Consider the following 25,175-nt stretch of genomic DNA (forward strand, 5'->3'; position numbering starts at 1 on the left):
CCTCGTTAAACGAGAACACACACACGCCGCACAGGGCTGACCTGGGGCTAAAGGCACTGCCTTTACTTCCTCCTCCCTTCTGCTACCTTCTCTTCAGGCTTGCGGCACAGCCCTGTGGGCATGAACTGGCTAACCCACCAGAGGAGCAGACTCACCTCTAGAGTCTCCTCAGCGGTGCAGCCAGGCTGCTGCTGCAGCTTTCCTGTGTTTAGGGCTTCAATGTATTCATCACATTTTTTATAGCCAGCATTCAGCAACTCATACTTGGCCTTTAGCAACCCTTGACCAGGTGTGACGTCACCAATCCCGATGGAGAATCCACGGTTTGCTGCAGAATAGTCGGCAGGTAGAGCAGAAAGAGAGTGCCATGGATGTTAGTCAACCCACCATATACAAACCAGTTTATACCTTGAGAGAATATATCATGACCCAATTAAATAAAAATGTATCAGTCTGTAGAGAGTTACATCAAAATGACCAAGACTCACTGAATCCTGTCAGAGACGTTACAACCCAGTGGGGAGCAAGTACTGTCCCCAACTAACTATAATATACAGCAGGCCAATATTAGATACCAAAGAGCAGCTGGACAAAGTCAGCAATGGAAAGCGAGCCATCTGACTTCTTGTTCTAAGACATCATCTCAGATACCTTTCTGCCCACACCCCCTTCCTTCTTCAGAAATCCTCCCCAAACACAGAAAAACCCCACCTTTGAGGGAACTACACATGGTCAATAATCCCAACGCTAACATATGTAGAAAATGGGTGGATGAGAGGCACCTGGCTTAGCAGGGTGGGGAAGGGACACCTAAGAGTGGCTGTGGAAATGAGGACCCATGAGTCTGGAAATGCTCAGAAACTATACTGCCAGCTTCTGCAGATGCTGAAGACAACGTATGTGTTGGAGATAAGGAAACCTGATGGAAAACCAGTATTTTCCTGTGGAAGATGAGAGTTTATGTCCCAGTATACGGAATTAGAGAGCTCTAGACTGAGGGATCCTAAGTGCAAACAGAGAGGGAGGACTGTAAAGCAGGGCATGAGGTCTGTATATACCATGACTGTGATTCCTTAGTCCCTTTCCCTGGCCACATCCCAGAATCCTGAGAAGCAGGTCTCAACTTTGGGTGGGAGACTGAGAGCGGAAGATATGTCCCTGGAGAAACCAAGCCTCCCTAGAGAAAAGTATTACTGACAGGGCTATTTGGTAGTTTCTCAATGAAAATGTTGCCTTGCAGCTCAATCAAGGGACTGAGAAGTCCACCAACCAACAGGCTCCATCCATTTCCAATCGGTGTTTGGTGTCTCACTCCCCAAAATATGAATGGATAGCCAGGGACCACCAGATTAAAAAAAAAAAACTTAACGTTTATTTGTTTTTGAGAGAGACAGAGAGACAGACAGAGCACAAATGGGGGAGGAGCAGAGAGAAGGAGACAAAATCTGAAGCAGGCTCCAAGCTCCAAGCTATCAGCACAGAGTCCGACGCAGGGCTCGAACTGACAAAAATGTGAGATCATGACCTGAGCCAAAGTCTGACGCTTAACCAACTGAGCCAACCAGGCGCCCCTGGGACCACCAGACCTCTGAGGAAAGTCTTCAACATGAAAGACTAAAGACAACAAATGCACAGAAAAACAAAACTAAAGAGAAAATTCAGGGAGAATTTTCAGATAAATCTATGAAAAACATTGTCTCTATGATAGAGAAGAGGTATCTGGAGATCAAGAATAGGAAGACTTCAAACAAAAAAACAAACCCAAAAATCAAAATCTACCTGCAAATAAGAAACATGGAAAATATAGTTGGAAGTGAAATAAATGATAGTTAAAATAAAAAAAAAAATCAATAGAGGAATTCACTTAAATTTTTTTTTAACTTTATTTTTGAGAGCGAGCACATGAATGGGGGAGGGGCAGAGAGCAACTGAGGGGAGGAGAGAAGAATCCCAAGCAGGCTCTGCAATGTCAGCACAGAGCCCAGGGGGAACTCATGAACTGTAAGATCATGACCTGAACCAAAACCAAGAGTTGGATGCATAACCAACTGAGCCACCCAGGTGCCCTGAGGAACTCACTTTTAATTTTTTATTTATGTATTTACTTTTGAGAGAGAAAGAGAGAGAAAGAGGTGTGAGTGAGGGAGGGGCAGAGAGAGAGAGGGAGACACAGAATCTGAAGCAGGCTCTAGGATCTGAGCTGTCAGCACAGAGCCCAACATGGGGCTTGAACTCACGGACCATGAGATCATTACCTGAGCTGAAGTTGGCCCACTCAACTGACTGAGCCACCCAGGCACCCCCTAGTTTTTTTTTAATGTTTTTTATTTATTTTTGAGAGAGAGAAAAACAGAGCGCGAGCAGGGGAGAGGCAGAGAGAGAGGGAGACACAGAATCCGAAGCAGGCTCCAGGCTCTGAGCTGTCAGCAGAGCCCGATGTGGGGCTCAAACTCACAAACTGTGAGATCATGACCTGAGCCGAAGTTGGTCACTTAATTGACTAAGCCACCCAGGTGCCCCTCTAGGAAATCATTTTTAAAAGTTAAACTCAGGGGCACCTGGCTTGCTCAGTCGGTTAAATGTCCTGACTCTTGCTTTCAGCTCAGGTCATGATCTCACGGTTCATGGGATTGAATCCCCCCTACTGGGCTCTTTGCTGACAGTGCTTGAGCCTGCTTGGGATTCTCTTTCTCCCTCTCTCTGCCTCTTCCCCCACCCAAATAAATAAACATTAAAAAAAAAAAAAAAAAAAAAAAGATAAAGTGAATCCAGAAACAAAGAAATGGACAACAGAGAAAAGAAGGTAAGAAAAATCACAGAGTCAATCTAGAAGCTCTACTTACAAAATGAACAAAAATTCCAGAAAGAACAGAGAAAGTTAAGGTGAGAAAATTATCAAACAAAAACAAAATTTCCACAACCAAAGGACACACGGAGGCAGATTAAGAGAGCTTACAGAGTGCCCAACACAATGAATGAAAAAAAGACTCATACCAAGCGTCTACAGTGTGAACTTCCAGAACAAAGAGGATTTGCAAAGCTTCCAAAATGAAGACACATACAAAAGTTGAAAATAAGAATAGAAATACACTTTCACGGCAACTCTGTAGAGTAGAGCAGTACCTTCAAAATTCTGACGAAAAATAAAATTCAATCCAGAGCTCTATACCCAGCCACACAATCGATCAAGTGTAAGGGTGGAAATGAAACGTTTTTGGGCACGTAAAAACCTGCACGTATGGCATGCTCAGAGATGGGCCAACAAAGGAAACAGAACAGTGCAAGGAGAGAAGGGAAACACAGAGTAACCCAGCAGAGCTGAGCTGTGAGGGCCCAGAGGGCCATAGGTGGAGCGCAGGTACCTTGGAAGCAGCCTGTGGAGGGCTCTTGTCTAACAACCCTGTCTGACTGGCATCGTGGAGCTACTGGGCATTTTGAGACAAGAATTCAAGAGCAAGTTCAAATCTGAAACCAGGCAAGTCAGTACTGAGCTGATCCCATTCTGTAAGTCCCAAATAATTCAGCCTGGAGTAAGTCTCCTTTCCTGTGTGCGGGTATGTGTGTGGCATGTGGGGGCTGGGGGAAGGAAACAAAGGTAAAAGAACAAACTAACGCACAGCCCTAAAACCCGAGCAACCACCACCATACGCCGAGGACGCTGGAGATACTCACAGAGGTAGACAGGAGCCAGCCTGGCAAGCCGTGACATTGCATCGGCAGCTTCGTTCTGCCCCCAGTCTCGCAGCAAAATGTAAAAAATATTGTTCTTCGATCCTGATCCCAACGTTCCCTTGTCCATGCTGCCGCTCATCAACTCACTGTTCTGGATGGTAACGTCTGCAAGGACAGCAAAGATTGGGCACTTGAATAATTACTTACTACTCAGCCTCGTTCCAACGTGGGGCAGTGGAGAAAGCATGCTCCCATTATGAAAATTAAAGCAAAGCAAAGCAAAATTCTCTCAAAATTTTTTGAGGGGAAAAAGAGAGAAATCTAGGGACTTTTGAAAAGCATGAAAAGCCCAGTGGTTTACCTTACAGTCCTAACTCTGAAAAGTACTACAGGACCCTCATTTTCAACTGTGAACTGTAAGTGACAGCACCGAGCACTTATCCTGTGTCACAGGGATGTTGTGAGCATCTGATGAAATCACATGCCACAAACTACTCCATAAACTGTAAAGCACTTTGTTATTCCCCAAGATGATGAAAACTGATGACACCACCATGAAGAGCCTATACAACAAAATGGAATTACATTGAGATGAAACAAAATACAATCTAAAACAAGAAAGCCAAAACACCTGAAAGACCAGAGGTGTGTTTTCAAAGCAAAGGCTCTAACCCTGAGAAAAATCGGTGCCCTTCAACACATTTACTCTTCATTACAAAACAGGAATCTTGACCTTCAGAGACTCTGTGGTTCAGTTCTTCAGCACAGAGTCCTGGAGATCCATTTCTTGTCACAAGACCTTGCTAGCAAAGCCCATTCGAAGTCAGTGCCATTCAGAGGAGCCTGCTGGGGAGCTGCTGGTTAGCAGTCTGGGGTGAGCAAGGGAGCTCGCATCAGAAAGGAAACGCTGGCTGAAAGGCACTGGTCTGTGGACTATACTTTGGGTTGAATTAGTCTGGATGACTCAGATGGTTTAACATTTATATCTTCTTGTGGTTACACCTGATCTTCGTGTTATAAGAAACAAGTTGACCAGGAGGCAATAGAAAAATAGTCCCATTATACTTTTCGACAATGAACACGTTTTTTGGACATAAAATGATAAATTATATGCCTCATATGATGAGATACTTTCTTATGGCAAAAAGGTGGGGGGGCAGAATAAAAGAAATTGCATTAATTTAGAGACACTAGTCATCTAAAACACATCCAGAGAGGAACATTCTAATCACTGGATCATGTATCTACATGATCTCTACTTTTTAGAGAAATGGGGAATCACAGCTGAGGAGACATACCAACTACGCTTCCCTAAAGAATAAACTTCCTGCCTAAGAGAAACATTGCATTTGCTTGCTAAGTGAAGGCAGTCATTGGCCACCTGCTTTCTGCCCGCTCCCACCCCGCTGCTTTGACTCACAGGAATCGTTGACACAGAGATCTTCTCCTTTGCCACAGTACTGCTTTCCCTTGGTTCGGAGATTGGCCCTTACTGGATTGTCATCACTAGGTCTGAGGATGACGCTGAATATCTGCTTTCCTGTCCACAGGGTGACAGGCTGAAGGAGGAAGAAAGTCACAATGTCAGCTGGCTGAGCCTGGTCTGCAGAGTACTCACATGCAAACCTGTACTCGGCATGCCTGGCTCCCACACAAAGCTTTACTGTCTTAAATGTATAGTTATTTGCATACAGAAAGAAAATGCATGCGTACACATGGGGAAGGGACAGAGAGAGGGACAGAGAGAGGGGAGAGAGAATCCCAAGCAGGCTTTGCACTCTCAGTGCAGAGCCTGAGGCAGGGCTTGATCTCATAAACTATGAGATCATGACCCGAGCAGAAACCAAGAGTAAGATGTTTAACCGACTGAGCCACCCGGGTGCTCCCAGCACAAACCTTTAATATTGTAGGTGGTGGGAGGCGAACTTTAATTTTCTCATCCTTGCCAACTAATATTGAAGCAATGATTTGGCAGGCCTTGGCTCGGTCAAAGAAAGTGTCCTTAAGAGTGAGGAGATAGGCGCCTATGAATGTTGCAAACACCACAAAAAGAAACGGAGTGAATGTGCGAGACAATTACAAGGTTTCAATTTTATTTTTTTTTACCTTAAAAAAGTTTATTTATTTTTTTTTGGGGGGGAGGCACAAGCAGGGCAAGGGGCAGAGAGAGAGAGGGAGACACAATCTGAAGCAGGCTCCAGGCACTGAGCTGTCAGTACAGAACCCGACGTGGGGCTCAAACTCACAAACCGTGAGATCATGACCTGAGCCGAAGTCAGACGCCTAACTGACTGAGCCACCCAGGTGCCCCAAAAGGTTTTGATTTTAAAAGGAATCTGGAATATTGCTAAGGAGTGAGTTAAAACCTATAGCTGCTTGCTGGCTCCCTCTTCCACTAGAATCTAAGCTCCACAAGGGACTTTGACTCACTGTCCTATCTCCAGTGCTTAGAAAACTGTCTAGTGCACGTCAGGAGCTGAACAAATGCTTACTGATTCAATGAATAACCAGCCAATCCAAAATCTCTCAAGCAGATTCAGAATCAAACATAGTAAACAACAGAATTAAACACATGAAATTAAATCGCTTCTCAAGTTGTTACATGAATCACTGTGAATGAGAATCCTAGTGTTCCATAGTCTCCTTTCAAGTGAATTCATAAACACACCTGTTAGAAAGTCCTGAATAGCAGCAATCAGTGGTTCTCCATTCCTTGGTGTTACAAGATTTGCTTTCGTCTAAAGGAAAAACAAACACAACATGTTAGCCATTCTCGGACACTCTTTGGATTGCGTGATGCAGTCCAAAGAACCGCACCACAAAGGCTCTGAATTGTCACACATAAATAAAGAAGAGCAGGCGAGCAGAAAAGCGGGGCTGAGAAATGGCAGCCAAGGCTCTCAATCCCAGCTGTCACCAGCTCCTTGCTCCTTCATTTGTTAAGAGGAGTCAAAGCATACCTGCAACACTGACGTCAGACGTTCCTGCCAACACTAAATACTGAGTGAAGCTTTGGATCCCTGTAAGAACTCTGTATGTCTAAGACTTCCTAGTTATTAATAAATTCACTTCTCCAAAGAAAATTCACTTCTATGAATGATAAATAGCACTGTTCTCTTTGAGGTCAATCAATTTCATACCTCTCCACAACGAGGGCAGAACTGTTGAACTCTTAATGAAGACAGTGAGTACTAATGATAATTAATGACACGATTTAATGAAAATTTAATGAATGCCTACACTGAGCAAAAAGGGGTGCTAGCTGTCCAGTGCATAATTAACAAGTTAAAAAAGATTCTGTGCATCAGAGTGCATATGCTCAAGTTTTGTTGTTGTTGTTGGGAAATAAGCGACATGTAAATTTGCTCAAATCATGATGTGGAGATGCTTATGTTATTTGTGGGTTGTCTAGGCAACCTCACCTGGAGTAAAAGGCCCTCCAAGGCAGAGACCTGTTCCTGCTTTATTGTGAACATTCACAGAACAAAGATCCTCCAAGGAGGGCTGGAAGGTAATCGTTCATGATTGTTTTCAAGAATCTCTCTGGGATGGGAAATGGAGTGGTCTGGGGCTGAGCACGTGAAGCTGGGATTTGCATATCTTGTAAAAGTCTCCCCAGTAATTTGGGACCACATTCAGGCTAGAGCCCTACCTATTGAGACAGAACTGCTGAGTTGATACAGTTAGATGATAATTTTCTTACATGTAATTGAGGGGATTTGTCCTGATGGTAACAAAGATCTTCCAACCTGGCCTTAGAGCCTGTGTTTTATTGTCATTTTTAACCAATGATATATACTGTTATAACAAAATGGATCCTCAGTACCGAACTCAAGGCTGAAGTCCAAGTAGTTGGCTACAGGCCATTATCTCTAGCAACTAGCTTACATAGCTGATATCACTAGCAACATTCTAATTACTACTTTTTTGTTACAAAAATAGTATGTTTTTTACAGAAAGTCTAAAAATATAGATAAGCAAAAAAAAACCAAAACGACAACAACAAAAAAACCCCACCCAGAATCCCAAAAAAACATCTCTGCATGGAACTGCCAAACCAAAAGAACTGCAGTTAAAACATTTTGGTACATAACCTTCCCAATTTCTGACTATAAGCTTTTTTACAAATACGAAAACATCTATTTACCAAATTAAATAAGATCATGTCTTACACACAGCCTGCTTTTTAAATAAAAAATAAATCATAAGTAGCTTTATGCTGACAACAATACTACATCATCATTTTTAAGGGCCATGCAGGATTTTGTGGTACGAATGTGATGTGATTTAACCTAACCAACTTTTTTATTGGCGGACATTGCCTGCTTCTAATGTTTTATCATTACAAGTGATTTTGCAACTGGTTATTTCCTCTGGAGAGCTTACCAGAGTAAGAGGACAAGGTCAGAAAAAATGACTGCACTGGTCAACGCACCATCTGACTGTGGGAGTGTGGATCTCATTCATGGCCATTCGCCCTCCTCATCTTCTCTCTTGCTATCTCCCACTCATCTTCTCTCTTGCTATCTCCCAATACAGAGCACAGCACTCCTCACAACTGCTACAAATACAAGGCTTAGGAGGAAACAGGCTAGCCTCTTGTTACCTCATGTATGATCACACCACAGGGTCTTTGTACCTGTTGGTCCTCTGCTTGGATTGATCTTTTGCTGACAACCACACTGCTCGTCAACTTCTTTTAGAACTTGCCTTGAGTGTTATCGTTCTAGTGGCCCTCTCAGACCATCCTCCATGAAACAGGACCCCTCTCATTTTCTTTCCTCCTTGTTGTGATTTATTCTTTTCTTCTCAGCACTTGCCACCACATGACCTATTTTATATTGGTTCATTCTCCACCTCTCCCCATTCGAATAAGGATAAAAGCCAGAATTTTGACTTTTTTCTTCTGTGTTGCCCTCCTAGGAGAGTACTTGGTGGCACACAGTAGGTACTCATTAAGCATCAACCGAATCGTTTAAAAAGGCTGAGGGGTCTGAAGAAACAACTCGGAAGAAAGACTCCAAATGCACAAAGATGGCCCTTAAGGGATTTGTCCTCATAGCAAACAGGGAAAACACTCTAAATTTTCAGGAGAAGGTAGGTGAATCATGGTGTGCTAAGCTTGTGAAATACTGTGAAGCCATTTTAATCAATAATTATGAAAACTTTACAACAAAGGTGGGCATTTATAACATGTTAAGTAGATAAAAGCAAAACCAAGGCTACTAAAAACCATGACTGCCACCATCTAAGTTCGTGGATAAGCAACAAACAGATAAAAATAGGGGTGCCTGGGTGGCTCAGTCGGTTGAGCATCCAAATCTTGATCTTGGCTCAGGTCACGATCTCACGGTTGTGAAATCGGGCCCCATGTCAGGCTCCACACTGAGGGTGGAGTGTGCTTGGGATTCTCTCTCTCCCTCTCTGCCTGCCACCCCTCCATTCTTTCTCTCTCAAATAAATAAACAACAAAAAAAGAGATGGAGATAAAGAAAAAAGAGATGTGATGTGTAAAAACCTCACCTTACTTATTTATTATTATTATTTTTTAACGTTTATTTATTTTTGACAGAGACAGAGACAGAATGCGAGGGGGTTAGGGGCAGAGAGAGAGGGAGACACAGAAGCAGAAGCAGGCTCCAGGCTCTGAGCTGTCAGCACAGAGCCCGACGCGGGGCTCGAACTCACGAGCTGTGAGATCATGACCTGAGCCGAAGTCGGACACTCAACCGACTGAGCCACCCAGGCGCCCCAAACCTCACCTTATTTAAATAACTCCATTACACTACAATGTTTGAATAAGTAAGAAACTGATGTTCTAAAAAAACTGAAATTACCCGCATGAATTTCTTAGTATTAAGTGTGTGTACAAAAGAAGTAACACATCAAATACTTTACTAGAAAAGATGTCGACTTTAGGCATGAAAAACCGAGGCACAGGCCATGAATGCAGCCACTCGTTCCTGTCCCCACCAAATCCTCATGTACTTTTAATAGATCTGCTTACAGAACTTAACAGCCTTCACTTTAGAATCGATACTAACATCCTACCCCAAAAGAGATGAAAAGCACTCTATCAGAAATGGTAAGAAGTGTTTTGTGGGTAGAAACACTAACAACCACAGCCAAATCTACTCAGAACAAGAAAAGCAGAATACTGGGAAGAAGGAAAACCTAGCCTCTAAAAACTCAACAGTTCGGGGCCCTGTTAAATTTAGGAGCGATGAGCCCTGCGCAGCACTGTGCTGCGGCTGGGTTCGCGAGCCGGTAGAGTCCATGTAGCACAGCAACGAGAGCCCAGCCGCATGTTCCTGGAGAGCAGGCGTCTGCGTGACTCATCGCTGAACTTCTCTGCCATCTAAGGGGCTCCCCTTAACTGCTGGAAAATGAAGTGGTGGTATGGGTCATCATATAATGATTCTGTTTAGGGTGACCTTTAGACAACAAACAAGTATGTAACATACTATGGGAAAGTCTTCAATAAAGTGTATGGGTACTCAAAAGAATTTTCAGCTACCAGAAAATCTACTTATGCAGAACATCTGCTGTGCCCTTGACACCCAACAGTCAAGATACTGCTACGCCCGCATCTATCTTTTCCCAGCTGGTTTTCATGTATGTCCTGTACCTTAGAAACGCATATTACAGGCCAGAAGAATACTCACTCCTCTCAGCTCCCCACCTGTCACTGACACTCCCTTACACCCTACAGGGTGTTTTCACACAGGACACACGCTCCCTTCCCCCTCCTTTCAAGCTGTTACACAGAAGCGGGGCTGCCCTACCCTACATACCCCCATGAGAACAAGAGCCTCTGCTTTAGCTTCTTCTGTTTGAGGAAGATGAAGGTTCATCTCATCACCATCAAAATCCGCATTGTAGGGTGTACAGACACACTCGTTAAATCTGAAGGTCCGGTGCGGCTTGACCTTGGCCTGTGGAATACAAAAAAAAACAAAATAGGAGAGGGGCTTAGTCATTTATCCAAAAGCTTCATGGTTTCAAAATATTAATAAATGGCTTCCTCGAAAACTGGACACTTTAGATTAAGGAAATAAAATCTTTGTATGTTTTGTTAAGAGACACATGTCACTTGTGGAGTTATTCTTTATGAGATCAAAACAATGCAATGAGTTTGTTTTAATATGAGGCAAGCACCAAGGTTAAGAGCCATGTGAAGGGGCTCCCACTGACCAGTGACGTCACAGTTGGGTATGAAAAAGATTTATGGCAGAAGTTGAATAAAACACATGGACTAAATAAAAACCCAGGGTTTATTATTTTTATTATTTTTTAATTTAAATTCAAGTTAGTTAACATATGCATAATAATGATTTCAGGAATAGAATTTAGTGATTCATCACTTACATAGAACATCCAGTGTTCATCCCAACAAGTGCCCTCCTTAATGCCCATCACCCATTTAGCCCATCCCCCTTCTCAACACCCCGCCAGCAACCCTCAGTATGTTCTCTGTATTCGAGAGTCTCTTATGGAAAAACCCATGGGTTAATGACACCGAAAAAAGAGAAAGCAAAAACAGACAAAAAAATCCAACCCGACCTCGTTGGAAGAAACTGAGCACCAACTTTTTCCTTCCCAGACTGACAATAAAGGAACAAGAATCAGGCATTTATGCTGCCTTTCCTTCAGGCGCTATATTTTTGGATAAACAAATAACTGTAGTTAACAAGAACAGGCTCTTCATTATAAAAATGATAGGTATGGAGGGGTGCCTGAGTGGCTTGGTGCGTTAAGCATCTGACTTCGGTTCAGGTCATGATCTCATGGTTGGTGAGCTCGAGCCCCATGTCTGGCTCTGTGCTGACAGCTCAAAGCCTGGAGCCTGCTTCAGATTCTGTCTCCCTCTCTCTCTGCTCCTCCCCTGCTCACTCTTTCTCTATCAAAAATAATAAATAAAAGATTTAAAAAAATTTTTTCTTAATTTTTTAATTAAAAAAAATTTTTTTTAACGTTTATTTTTGAGAGAAAGAAACAGAGCATGAGTGGGAGAGGGGCAGAGAGAGAGGGAGACACAGAACTGGAAGCAGGCTCCAGGCTCTGAGCTTTCAGTACAGAGCCCGACGCGGGGCTTGAACTCATGAGCGGTGAGATCATGACCTGAGCCAAAGTCAGGTGCTTAACCAACTGAGCCACCCAGGGACACTCCCCCCAAAATTTTTTAAATAAAATGATAGGTATGGAATATGAAAGGCATGATAAATGAGAAATTCTTCATTTTGCAGCCCCAATGAAATAACACGGGCAATAATTGGCCATGGATGAAGTCTTTAGATAAAAGTTTGGTAAGGAAACTTTCAAGGGAGGCATCAGGCTGAAGTATCTGACGCTCTAACCTTCTCAACATAAGAAGAGTGGGGCAGCCAGACAGCACGCCCCTCCTGAAATAAGGTAAGAAGCAGCCAGTGCCACCTAGGAGTCATTCTTGCCAGAAGCCGAGCCTGAATCTGATCGCGCATCGAGTACTGCCCAGTTCAGAGGGATAAAAGGAACAATAAACTCTTAGTGCCGTATGCTTACACACACACACACACACACACACACACACACACACACACACAAACATGAGACATTGTTTAGGACAAGTGACCTGTTTTTTTCCAACAACGACACTGAAATTACAAGAACAGGGGGAGGGGAGATTGTTGTAGAGAGACTGAGGACCTGTATCAACCAAATGTAACATGCAGACTTTACATCCTGATTTGGACAAAGTAGCTGCGAAAAGACAGTTGAGACCCTTGGGGAAATGTGCACATGGGCCGTGTGCTAGACAAGAGCAGGGAGTGAGTGTTCATTCCGTGTGGTGTGACAATGGCGCTGTGGTTGTGTGTGTCTTGAACAAGTAAACTGTTTAACTGACTGAGCCACCCAGGTGCCCCCATCACACGCGTGAACTGATCACACACGGAGAAAAGACCTGGCACCTGGGTCATCAAAGAAAGAAGGGAGAGAGAAAACAGGTGTGGCAGAATCTTGGAAAATTACTCAATATAGAGAATGGGAACATAGGAGTTCATCATAGTATTCTTTCTACTTTTGTATATATTTGAAATTTTTCAAGCAAAAAAACCTTTACTTTGAAAATGTCCCAGGGGCGCCTGGGTGGCGCAGTCGGTTAAGCGTCCGACTTCAGCCAGGTCACGATCTCGAGGTCCGTGAGTTCGAGCCCCGCGTCAGGCTCTGGGCCGATGGCTCAGAGCCTGGAGCCTGCTTCCGATTCTGTGTCTCCCTCTCTCTCTGCCCCTCCCCTGTTCATGCTCTGTCTCTCTCTGTCCCAAAAATAAATAAACGTTGAAAAAAAAAATAATAAATAAATAAAAAAAAAAAAGAAAATGTCCCAAAGCCAAGCAAAAGTTACTGGAAAGGGAGGGATTTTGTTCACCTCCCCAGATCCCCATGATCGTAATCCCATAGTCATAAAGTGCTTCTTCGGTATTTCCACGCTTAAGTAAAATGACTGATGCAGCATGTTCGTAAACTGAAAGACCGAATCTAGAAAAACACTAACTGAAGAGCCTGTTTAAATGCTGTTGCAAATGCTCGTGGATTTAACAGCTTTGGAGATAGGAGAATTTATGAATATTTAACGAATTAAAGTTGCACCTCATTTCCATTTTAAATCTCCAGAAAAAGGAACTGCTGTTGTTGCAAAACTAAATCACTGAAAAAAATATGCTCCAAGGTCTTCATTGGAGGGCCACTGTGACGAAAAATCTCCTAAGCATTTTAGTTCCATAGTTAATAAGCCACGTTAAACCCCAAATCAACTTTCAGCTATATCTGTTTTACATAAGTCTGCATACACATATATATGTATATATTTTCATTTGCAAGTGAAATCATGCCAGTTACTTTCATGCCAATTTTCAATTAGTTCCTTTCTGTTTTACTGTTGAGTGCGGATTTTATAAATATTAAAAACGTTGAAGGGAAGCTTAAAATGTAAAAGTTTCACTCAAACTAAAAAGTGAAGGAAGAGAAAAATCAAAAGTGACAAAAAATTTCAGAATCCCGGCAATCTTAATTTTAGGAGTCTGGAATTTAGCATGCGCACACAGCAGACTCCCACCAACAGAAAATAAAAACAAATCTCACACTCACCAGATGCGCCATAATGCTCAATTTGTGCAGTGAGGGCTGCCGATTGAACAGCACCACATCTCCATCTATGAGGTGCCTCTCCACGATGTCCCCGTACTTGAGCTCCTGAGCCATCTTTTCCCTATTTCCGTACTTCAAAAACCTACACATGTGATAAGAAACGTGATCTGTGAGAACAAAGCTCCCTCACCAAGGTGCTCCCTCTTCATGTCAGGATTCAGTCTCTAAAATGATGGATATTTCATTGGATCAAAGCTGCCTCCACAAGCCATTAAACTATGACACAGATAGGTCCTCATTTGTAAATGTTAAATATGAGAAAATTATGTCTTAGAATCACAAAAATGCAGTCATAAGTCAGCTTCTCCCACAGCACCCTGTTGATATGTTTTGTCTCATGTTTGTCTCAAGAGATAAAAAGGCACCAGAGATCAGTGAAGGGTCAGAGCTGGCCAAACCAGTGCCCCCTAGGCTGTGAGTAGAGTCAAGTAACCCCAGAGAGCCCACACGATGCAGAAAATGATTGGCTTGCACACCCCCACGTGTTCTGTCTTCCTAGATCCAACGTTAAACGCAAGGGAACAAATAGACATTTTGTATATATGCAACGAGTAAGCTCAGCAAATGACATACAATTTAAATGACATCACTACAATTTAAACGGTATTTTCCACAGGCTAAAATGTCACAAATGCCGGATTTTGGACGACATTCTTTGGCTGAATATGGCGACCTCTGTCACGAGAAGGTCGTTACACACAGCTAGATTGAGACAGCATTGGGGCGCCTGGGTGGCTCAATCAGTTAGGCATCAGACTTTGGCTCAGGTCATGATCTCACAGTTTGTGGGTCTGAGCCCCGCGTCAGGCTCTGTGCTGACAGCTCAGAGCCTGGAGCCTGCTTTGGATTCTGTGTCTCCCCCCAGTCTCTGCCCCTCCCATGCACATGTTCTGCTCTCAATAATAAATAAATGTTAAAAAAAAATTAAAAAGAAAAACAGATTGAGACAGCATTACCTTTTCATCTGTGTGTGTCTCTGCTGAATGAAATTGGCTCCTGGGTGAACTTCAGGGCCATTTCGAACCAGTTTCCTCAAAAAGTTGATGTTTGCTTTGTTCACCTGCACAACCACGATAGAAGACACAAGGAGAGGCTGTTAGCTTTCCGTAAGCTAGCACACTATACTGTACTGTGTCCCAATCGTTACTTTCCTTGAGTGATTCCAGAAGAAAGAGAAGAAACTTGTTTATCTCCTGCTGCCTAGAGTCTTAAGTTTAACGACAACAGCTAATTGGCACACAGGCACCCGGGTTCCAGTCCGAACTCACCACTGGAAGGGTGAAATGGCCAAGTCCTTTCTGGCCTTTGGTTTCCCCATTAGTAAAATGAGTGGGCTGGACTCAGCTGAAGGGACCTTCCAGAACATTCTATGAGCAGTTGGCAACTTTACTAGCAGTGATTTACCATGGGCTCCCGAGGTTTAAAAGCTGTGGCACCAGCACTGTTAGACCCTGGTCTGCAACATCATGTCCCATGACCTCTTGGACAACAGTCTCGTGAAATACCGTCAGAGAAGGAAACTCTGGATCATTAGTAAATCAACTAAGAATACTTTACACAAGCTTTACCGGAAGCTTCCATGATCTGGGCTAATTATGAATCTCAAAAGCAAACCCGAAGCCAATACCTTCCTGCTATCAGGCCTTGCATTTTCTATACCTCAGTTACTGTAAAGGCCATTTTACACTCATGATGAGTGTGAGTTAAGTGTAAAGGGGGGCAGCCTTTCTGGCTATGCCTCAATAGTCTTAAAACACCCCAGATATCGGACTCGATGGTTGTTAAGGCCTTAAAAATAATAATCTATCCCAAGAAAATTAACTGGGTGTGGTGTTTATCATTTAGTGGCCTTATTTTATTTTATTGCTTTTTAAAATTTTCGCTTATTTTTGAGAAAGAGGGAGAGACACAGACAGTGTGAGCAGAGGAGGGGCAGAGAGGGTGGGAGACACAGAATCCGAAGCAGGCTCTAGGATCCGAGCTGTCGGCACAGAGCCTGACGCGGGGCTCGGACCCACGAACTGCAAGATCGTGACCTGAGCTGAGGTCAGATGCTCAACCAACTGAGTCACCCAGGCACCCCTATCATTAGTTATTTTAAAAGAAGAGGTAAGAACCAACACAGGAAGAGGTCAAAGACCATACTCCTTGGAGAAGTAAGTTAGAGATGTCTGACATAAATGTGAATATATACACACAAAGGCAGACATATCTGTGTTTGTGTATGTTGCAGACACTACATGCGGTGGTATATGCATCAGACTGGAAGATAACACTTACACCTCGGGATTTTCCAACTGTCTACTGTTTGGAATCTCAAAATAATAACGTAAAAGACTGGAGTCAAAACAGAATCGAGCGGCTGAATGGTACTTACCTTCTCAGGAAAAGTAAGAATTTTGGCCACGTGAACTGGCACGGCTACCTCATCAATCCTGAGGTTGGGGTCAGGTGAGATGACTGTTCTGCCAGAAAAATCCACTCTCTTTCCTGAAAGGTTGCCTCTAAATCGACCTAAATCAATAAAAATAGGTTATAGGTCTCTGCAGCACAAATGTATGCTGTTTGGGGTTATAGTATGACCACAAACAAGAAAATTCTGTAATTTCCAACTAGATACACTAGACACACTCCAAAAAAAGGGTAACAAAAGGCAGAAGACTGTCTCCTGCACATCTTGTTGGAAACGTACCCTGTTTTCCCTTTAGGCGCTGGACAAAACCTCTGGTCCATTTCTTGGGCGCCATGTTGAGGGGGATGCCCGAGAGCTCACTGTTAATGTAGAGGGCGCACTGCAGCTGCAGGAAATCCCAGTCTTCCATGATCATCTGGGTCTTAGCTCCTGATATGCGATGCTAAAAATGAGCAGAAATAAAGGAAAAAAAATGATCCTGGGTCAATCTTTCTCGATAAGAAGGGTTTGCATAGATACACTCCTACACCTGGGGCTTGGAAATACTGACCTTTTTGATGACATCATTTAGGAAAATGATTTCTGTCAGTTTCATTGTCAGATCATCTTCATTGGTGCCAGACTTCAAATCACTCACGACGGAGGGTCTGATACACAAAGGGGGCACTAAAAGTCGCGTGAGAATCAAATCAGAGGGCTTTCCAGCTTCTGGGTTCATTAGAAGTAGAGGGACATCTTCAGCTGGGATTCGTTTAAATAAATTCAGAACTACTAAGGGATTCAGGTTTTCCTATGGAGAGCAGGAAAGGAAGAATGGAGACACACATTAACTTCCCACACCTTGGGCACGGGTTTACTTCTCCGTGCACTCTACCCGACCCACCACGGAACTCAGAGTAAGTACAAACATGGGCAGAGATTTCTGTTGGTAACACGTTACACTGGCAGAGCCCTAAACATGTGTATACCTTTCCTTCCAATTATTTAATGCCAGGAATTCCACTTCTCATAATTATTCCACAGGGTCTGACTTTAGAAGTCAACACAGAGATTTGGCTATAGGGATGTTCAGTAAAGCCGTTAATAGCGAAGAATTGAGACTGTCTGATAGGTTGCTGGCTAGACAAAATCATGGTATATCCACATGTGAGCAAGCATGAAGCCATTAAAAAACGACATTACAGAAATGTAGCCACTGTTACGGAAAGTGTTCATGAGACGTTGGTAAATGAAAAGTGTGTGTATAATATGATCTCATTTTGGGGGAAAATGTACATCTGTACAGAAAAGAGGAAATGTACGTTTAGCAAGGTGTTAACAGTACCGTCTGCAGGTGAATGGAATTATAATCGCTTCTTCGTTTACATTTCAATTTTCTACAGTGAACTTATATTGCCTTTGTATTAACTTCATTTATTTTATTTATTTTTTTTTTTCAACGTTTATTTATTTTTGGGACAGAGAGAGACAAAGCATGAACGGGGGAGGGGCAGAGAGAGAGGGAGACACAGAATCGGAAACAGGCTCCAGGCTCTGAGCCATCAGCCCATAGCCTGACGCGGGGCTCGAACTCACGGACCGCGAGATCGTGACCTGGCTGAAGTCGGACGCTTAACCGACTGCGCCACCCAGGCGCCCCTGTATTAACTTCATTTAATAGAAGTGCTATGCTACAACAACTCACTCGTAATACAAGAACTATACAAATGATCAGAGATACCCAAAGACGAAAGTTAAGAACAGTCAGCTTGTGTCTTATTGCTGCTTATTACATTTTCTTGGGATGAGAGATTGTGTGACCAAGAACACGTTACAACCAGAACTTGCTATGCGTAACTTAATGAAAAAGGGAGCAAAACCAAGAAGAAATGTTTGAACAGCCACTGCCCTTAAAACACTGTCGCAAGAGAAAGTTTCCATGGTCCTACCCTGGAATAGATGGCAGTAGAGTTGGGGAGAAGGAATCCTGCCTGACGTTTTGCAGTCTGGTCCCTGACCACAGAATTCACCTCCCTCAGCTTCCCTGTCCCCCAGCAACAAGCACCTCATGGCCACCTGAAGCAGTTGGAGGAAATCTAAAACTAAGAGCTCAAGGAACAGGATGAAGGCTGAATGTCACCTGTAGTACCAGAGTCGTGCCAGACAAGGACATCACGGACATCCACGATGCAGGGGGGCAGGACTGGCAAAGTCACGTAACAACAATCTCCCAAGGGACACACAGAAGTGGGCCTGACTTATCGTTATGTGACAGGAAACAGAAGTTGGGGACCACTAGAGAGACAGAAGGGCTGTTTGGTCTGAGGCAGAATATCCCAACAGCTAGGGCTCCCTGGTGGAGTGTGGGCTGCCTTGGGTGGTGGTGAAGAGAGCACCACGTGCCGGAGATGCTGTGGAAGGCATTTATACCTGGTGGGGAGGCAAGACTGATGCCATCTATGGACAAACTCTTATCTGCAGGTCCACCAACCCCTGGATTTGCATTAAAACTGGGACTGGGGGCGCCTGGGTGGCGCAGTCGGTTAAGCGTCCGACTTCAGCCAGGTCACGATCTCACGGTCCGTGAGTTCGAGCCCCGCGTCCGGCTCTGGGCTGATGGCTCAGAACCTGGAGCCTGTTTCCGATTCTGTGTCTCCCTCTCTCTCTGCCCCTCCCCCGTTCATGCTCTGTCTCTCTCTGTCCCAAAAATAAATAAACGTTGAAAAAAAAACAAAAACAAAAACAAAAAAAAACTGGGACTGGATGGGGCACCTGGGGTGGTTCAGTTGGTTGAGCGTCCAACTCGACTCTTGATTTCAGCTCAGGTCACGATCCCGGGATTGCGGGATTGAGCCCACGGCAGGCTCCATGCCAAGTACAGAGGCTACTTAAGATCCTCTCTCTCCTTCTTGAGGGTACTCTCCCCCCACCCCACACCAAAAAAAAAAAAAAAAAAAAGACTCTTTTTCCCCCTCTTCCCAGCTTGCATGCTCTAAAAAATGAAAACAAATTGAAAACAAAACAAAAAATGGGGAGTGGATATACACTAGTCTTCTGGAGATAGAGTCCAGAGTTTTTGTTCAATTCCTAAAGAGGTCTGTGAGCCAGGAAAGGTCCAGAACCACTGCTCTATGGTCTCCATCAACTCAAGAATGCTATGCTACCCATAAAGGCATACGGGGTTCCATGTTCCTGGAAATTAAATGGGTAGGTAAACATGTCAGGATGTGGATCATCCTGAGATCAATGAACTTCAGGGCAATACGTTCGCCTGTCTGCACAATGGCCCTCTCCACAAAAGGTAAAAGTCACTGATGCTTTCTTCACTTCAGGTTACTAAGAGGTTCTGAGGAAGGGCCATTCGGAATCAGGCAAATGGTGAATTCCTGTTTTGCCCCCTCCCTTCTTCCACAGCTGGTATAAGAACCAGGATGAGGGGCCCTGGGTGGCTCAGTCTGTTAAGTGTCTGGCTCTTGATTTCAGCTCAGGTCACGACCTCATGGTTGGGTTCATAAGATCGACCTCATGTTGGGCTCTGCACTGATAGCATGGAGCCTGCGTGGGATTCTCTCCCCGCTTCTGTCTGTGCTCCTTCCCCAGCGTGCACACATTCTTTTGAGATAAATAAACTTAAAAAAAAAAAACACGCAGGATGAGCTGATGGTCTCTGATGAGTCTGGAGGCCCCCACACTGTCCAAGCACTGTGAGTGGCATCAAACAGGGCCTCAGAAAAACAGATCTTGTTATAGGCCACACTTAAAAGAGAAACCAGCAGAAATGTAAGATGGAACACAGGTGCTATGGAGGCACAGACAATGGACATGTGGTTGAGGAAAGAGTGAGGTCAAAGGGTCCGGAGAACAGAGGTGTGCCGGGCTGCAGGGAAGAAGCCAAGGGAAGGGAGAGTTTGGTAAAGAGGGGAAGGGAGCAGGCTGAGTAAAGCCAAAAGGACATGGAGTCTGAGCCTACATGTGGAGGGGGAGGAAACCTCATCTATCCTCACCATGTCTGTCATTAGTTTTTTAAAAATAGTTTCATTATTGTAAATTGAATCATATAGATGCACTAGACAAAATTGCTTTTATTTTCGAAGTTGATTTATTTGAAGTAATTTCTATACCCAAAGTGGGGCTTGAACTCATGACCCTGAGATTAAGAGTCACACGTCCTTCTCATTGAGCCAGCTGGGCACCCCTGTCATTGTTCTCACACTGTCAGTAGCAGCGCTAACTACTGCAACTGGGTAATACGGTCTAAGCACTTGCTGTGCGCCAGGCACTCTGTTAAGCACTTGATCTGGAATTCAACTCTTAATCCTCACAATAGCCTTAAAGCAGATACTCTCGTAATCCCTGTTTAGAGTTACAAAACTCAAGTCCAGGTTGGGTCACGTGTCTAAGGTCACAGAACAAACAAGCAGCAGAACTGAGCTCTAATCTTGGGTCCGACTCCAAGGCCAAAGCTCTTCACCACTACCCTAAACAACCTCTGGAGCATCAATCTGGATAGAGTGGGGTGAGATACACGGGGGTGGCGGCAGTGGGGGAATGCCCAGGGAGCCAAGCTCGATGCTCTAGACTCTGAAATGGGAGGGGTTACCTCCAGGGCCGAGTCATTTAGGAAGGAGACTTTCCCAAACAAGATGCCTCCCAGGCCATATGGGAGAATTGTGCTACTCCCTACTATGGAGAGTGTGTGGAGCAGAGACAGTGGTCACCCGTCCCGGACAGAAAGCTGGCAGGGGGCAGTGGTGGGCTGTCAAGGATGCTGATCCAGGAGCGGCAGAGTGCGTGCAGGGGCACCCTGCAAGTCAGGCCACCCCCAGGAAAGCCCAGGCACCCTTCACGCCCATGACCAAGGCTGCTCACCAGGCTTCTGAAAGCTTTCTGCACAGCCACCAGCCTGGACAGTGCCTCTCTCTCTTGGGCTGTACGAGGGCCAAGACCATCTTCCTCAGCCCGCCCGCACTTCCTCTGTAGCAGCTTCACCCTTACTGCCTTTGAAGGCATTTCTGCCTGAATCAATTGCTGACACCCTCTCGCCCCATTTCCAGAACACTCCCCTTTCCCAGACGTCTGCACGCACACTTGCAGCCCCGACCATTCTTACTGCGTGCAGTGACTCTGGCCTCTGGCTCCTTTAACACCACCAGGTTCACAGTCTGTTTTCTTTGTACCCGTTCTGTTCCCCAGTCAAGGCATAATTCACACATACTAAATTCCACAAATCCTAAAGAGACTGACATGCTTCTACGCATATATACCAGACACACACTAGTGTTCCGATCAAGATACAGAGTATTTCCATCTCTCCATAAAAGGACCTTGGTATTTTTAAAAAAATTTTTATTTTTGACAGTGTGAGCGAGCACGAGCAGGGGAGTGGCAGGGGGGAGAGAGAAGCCTGAGCATGCTCTGCATTGATGGCAGAGAGCCCCATGGGGGGCTCAAACTCATGAACCATGACCTAAGCCAAAATCGGACGCTTAACCAACTGAGCCACCTAAGCGCCCCAGGACCCTGATACCTCTTTTCAGTCAGTACCAAGCTCTCACCCCAGGGGTAACTACTCTCCTGATGTCAATCACCACAGATCAGTCTGGCCTATTGCTGGACTTGATCTACGTGGAATCATACACTACGTACTCTCTTGTATATGCTTCTCGTTCTCTGCAGGATTCTGACCTTTGGCCAGGTTGCGTGTCACGAGTTCACTTCTTTCATTACAGCATAGTATTCCATTGTGTGGATCTATGACAATTTGCTAGGGGCACCTGGGTGGCTTAGTCAGTTAAGCGCCAATCTTTGGCTCAGGTCATGACCTCATGGTTTGTGGGTTCGAGCCCCGCGTCGGGCTCTGTGTTGACAGCTCAAAGCCTGGAGCCCGCTTCAGAGTCTGTGTCTCCCTCCCTCTCTCTGCCCCTTCTTGGCTCATGCTCTGTCTCTCTCTCAAAAATAAATAAACATTAAAAAAAAATTTTTTATGACAATTTGCTATGCTCCCGCTGGCAGGCATTTGGGCTATTTCCAATTCTGGCTTTTATTAATAAACTTGCAATGAACATTCTCATACAAATATTTCTGCAGACATATGCGCTCATTTTTCTCAGGTATGTACTGGATTAAAATTGCTCAATTGTTGGGAATGCAAGTTGGTGCAGCCACTCTGGAAAACAGTATGGAGGTTCCTCAAAAAACTAAAAATAGAACTACCCTACGACCCAGCAATTGCACTACTAGGTATCTATCCAAGGGATACAGGTGTGCTGTTTCAAAGGGACACATGCACCCCCATGTTTATAGCAGCACTATCCACAACAGCCAAAGTATGGAAAGAGCCCAAATGTCCATCGATGGATAAATGGATAAAGAAGATGTGGTATATATTACACAATGGAGTATAACTTGGCAGTTGAAAAGAATGAAATCTTGCCATTTGCAACCACGTGGATGGAACTGGAGAGTATTAAGTTAAGCAAAATTAGTCAGAGAAATACCTATAATATCACGTGACTTCACTCATATGAGAACTTTAAGAGACAAAACAGATAAACATAAGGGAAGGGAAACACAAATAATACAAAAACAGGAAGGGGAACAAAGCATAAGAGACTCATATATATGGGGAACAGAGGATTACTGGGGGGATATAGGAGGGGGGATGGGCTGAATGGGGAAGGGGCATTAAGGAATCTACTCCTGAAGTCATTGTTGCACTATGCGCTAATTTGGATGTAAATTAAAAAAAAAACAAACAGCTGAATTGTATGGTTAGTGTAGGCGTAACTTTGTAAGAAATTGTTAAATGGCCGTTCAAAGTAGCGGTAACCTTCCACACTATCAATGTGAGTGCTAGTCACTTCACGTCCTTGCAAGCAGGCAGTTTTCAGTTTTTTTTACATTTCCATTTTTCCGTGTGGGTATAGTTATAATTAGTGATTCCCTGATGACTAGTAACATTGAGCAATGTTCCTTTGTTTATTGGCATTGGAATGGACGCTTTGGGTCGTGCCAATTCAAGTTTTGCTCCCACTGCTTAAAACCAGGTTGTATTTTGGGGCACCTGGGTGGCTCAGTCAGTTAAGCGTCTGACCTTTGATTTCAGCTCAGGTCATGATCTCACGGTTTGTGAGTTCAAGCCCCACACCGGGCTCTGCATTGAAGTGCAGAGCCTGCCTGGGATTATATCTCTTTTCCTCTCTTTCTCTGCCTTTTACCTTCTCTCTCTCTCAAAATAAATATAAATTTAAAAAAATCAGGTTATTTTTCTTACTGATTTTTAAGGACCGTTTCCTGGATACGAGAGTCCTTTGCCAGATATATGAATTGTGACCGTTTTCTCCTAAGCTGTGACCTGCCCTTTCTCTTTGGTAATGGGGTCTTGTGAAGAGCAGTCAGGCTGTCCTACAATTCTGTCATTTATTCACCATGAACCATTCACCACCTCAAAGCCTCTGATGGGGCCACGCTCCTCGGAGCAGGACGCGCTCTACACCAAGCTCTCACTTGTGTCTTTTCTCTAGCACTCCAGCTGCCGTGGCTTGAGTCCTCCCTGTCACTTTGGGCAGGGCTGTCTCAAGCGCTGCTGAGGATTAAATCAGAGACAATCCATGTGAAGAGCAAGGAACAGGTCCTGTCCCTCTCAGCAGTCCCTGAAGGCAAGTGCTTTCATTAGCACTCTCTGGTCTTTCAGAGCCTCAGCCTCAGAATCAGCCGAGGCATTGCCGCCTGGATGTGCTGAGCTCACTACCCTTGATTCTGTAAAACCTACTCCTGTTTGAAGACCAGAACAAACCACACCTTTCCTCAGTATTTCCCAACCAAGCCCAAAGCAACACGTTCCTCCTCCTTTCCCACCGTACTGTACTTCCGGTCTCTGCCACTCAAGTGATGGTTAGCGCCCTGGCCCAGGATGTCAGTTATCTTTTCAGACTACTTGCTCGTGACACATCTAAACGGTGGGGTCAGTGACAACAGACCCACTGTCTTACAGTTCCTGACACTCCCCATATGACTGACAGAATTTGGTACTCAGTAGCCACTCAACTGATTTGTTAGTTTTGTATACTACCAGTTCTGGATGGTACTGTGTGAATTCAGTACTGATCGAAATCAAAGTGAGGCAGAACAGGATACTTCATAAAGTTCTACTAGTTAAGCCTGTACCAAGAAAAGTAACGGGAGTTACCTACAATTTCTTAGATCTCACCCATGCGAGACACAGGCTCTCTCAGTTTATGCTCTGTATAGCTGTGATGCCACAATCTCTTATGATACAACTGTGACATGCTGTCTGCACAATTCAAAGTGTGTTAGCTGAGCGTCCGACTTCAGCTCAGGTCATGATCTCACAATTTGTGGGTTTGAGCCCCGTGTCAGGCTCTGTGCTAACAGCTCGGCGCCTGGAGCCTGCTTCGGATTCTGTGTCTCCCTCTCTCTCTGCCCCATCCCTGCTCATGCGGTCTCTGTCTCTCAAAAATAAATAAATGCAAAAAAAAAAAAAAAAAAAAAGCATGTTAGTTACATGATCAGCCTACATTAAACACTGAACACACTGTAAGATAAACACTTTCCATGGAAGTATTCCTAGAGATCTACCTTAACGGAGCTTCTCATTTCGGAAGACGTGTCTATCAGAGAGGGAGGGGTAAGAATGGGTGCGTGTGATGCGGGGGGGAGGCAGGCATGTGATTTCAGGCTCACCTGCGCCCTTCCCAGCAGTGGTTCTACTTCTTTGTTATGCTCGATGGCTGTTTCAAAAGACTGAAGGAAATTTGACACAATAGGATCCACCACTTTTTTGTTGGTCTTGTATTTCTCATGAATTATCTTCAGTAATCCACATTTCTTTACAGTACCTGTAAAAGAGAATTTATTTACCAAGGTTGGGAAAATGAGATACTTGCTCAGGCTGGCCTGAGGCTGC

The 25,175-nt window shown here is 44.4% G+C and overlaps 1 protein-coding gene across 2 annotated transcripts in view; it reads right to left on the reverse strand.

Annotated features, from left to right (window-relative positions):
- POLR3A (RNA polymerase III subunit A) overlaps positions 1–25,175 on the reverse strand; it is a 52,570-nt gene that overhangs the window by 22,944 nt on the left and 4,451 nt on the right. For both annotated transcript variants that reach the window (XM_045437796.1, XM_045437795.1), the window contains exons 5-16: positions 24,953–25,107; positions 16,821–17,060; positions 16,550–16,712; positions 16,235–16,371; positions 14,814–14,917; positions 13,798–13,939; positions 10,467–10,607; positions 6,341–6,410; positions 5,569–5,696; positions 5,093–5,231; positions 3,673–3,837; positions 156–328 (exon numbers count right to left, since the gene is read on the reverse strand). In XM_045437796.1, the coding sequence (XP_045293752.1) occupies positions 156–328; positions 3,673–3,837; positions 5,093–5,231; positions 5,569–5,696; positions 6,341–6,410; positions 10,467–10,607; positions 13,798–13,939; positions 14,814–14,917; positions 16,235–16,371; positions 16,550–16,712; positions 16,821–17,060; positions 24,953–25,107 (1,757 nt within the window). The remainder of the gene's footprint in view (positions 1–155; positions 329–3,672; positions 3,838–5,092; positions 5,232–5,568; positions 5,697–6,340; positions 6,411–10,466; positions 10,608–13,797; positions 13,940–14,813; positions 14,918–16,234; positions 16,372–16,549; positions 16,713–16,820; positions 17,061–24,952; positions 25,108–25,175) is intronic.

Source organism: Leopardus geoffroyi, chromosome D2 (assembly GCF_018350155.1).
Source record: "Leopardus geoffroyi isolate Oge1 chromosome D2, O.geoffroyi_Oge1_pat1.0, whole genome shotgun sequence".
NCBI classification, from domain to species: Eukaryota; Metazoa; Chordata; class Mammalia; order Carnivora; family Felidae; genus Leopardus; species Leopardus geoffroyi.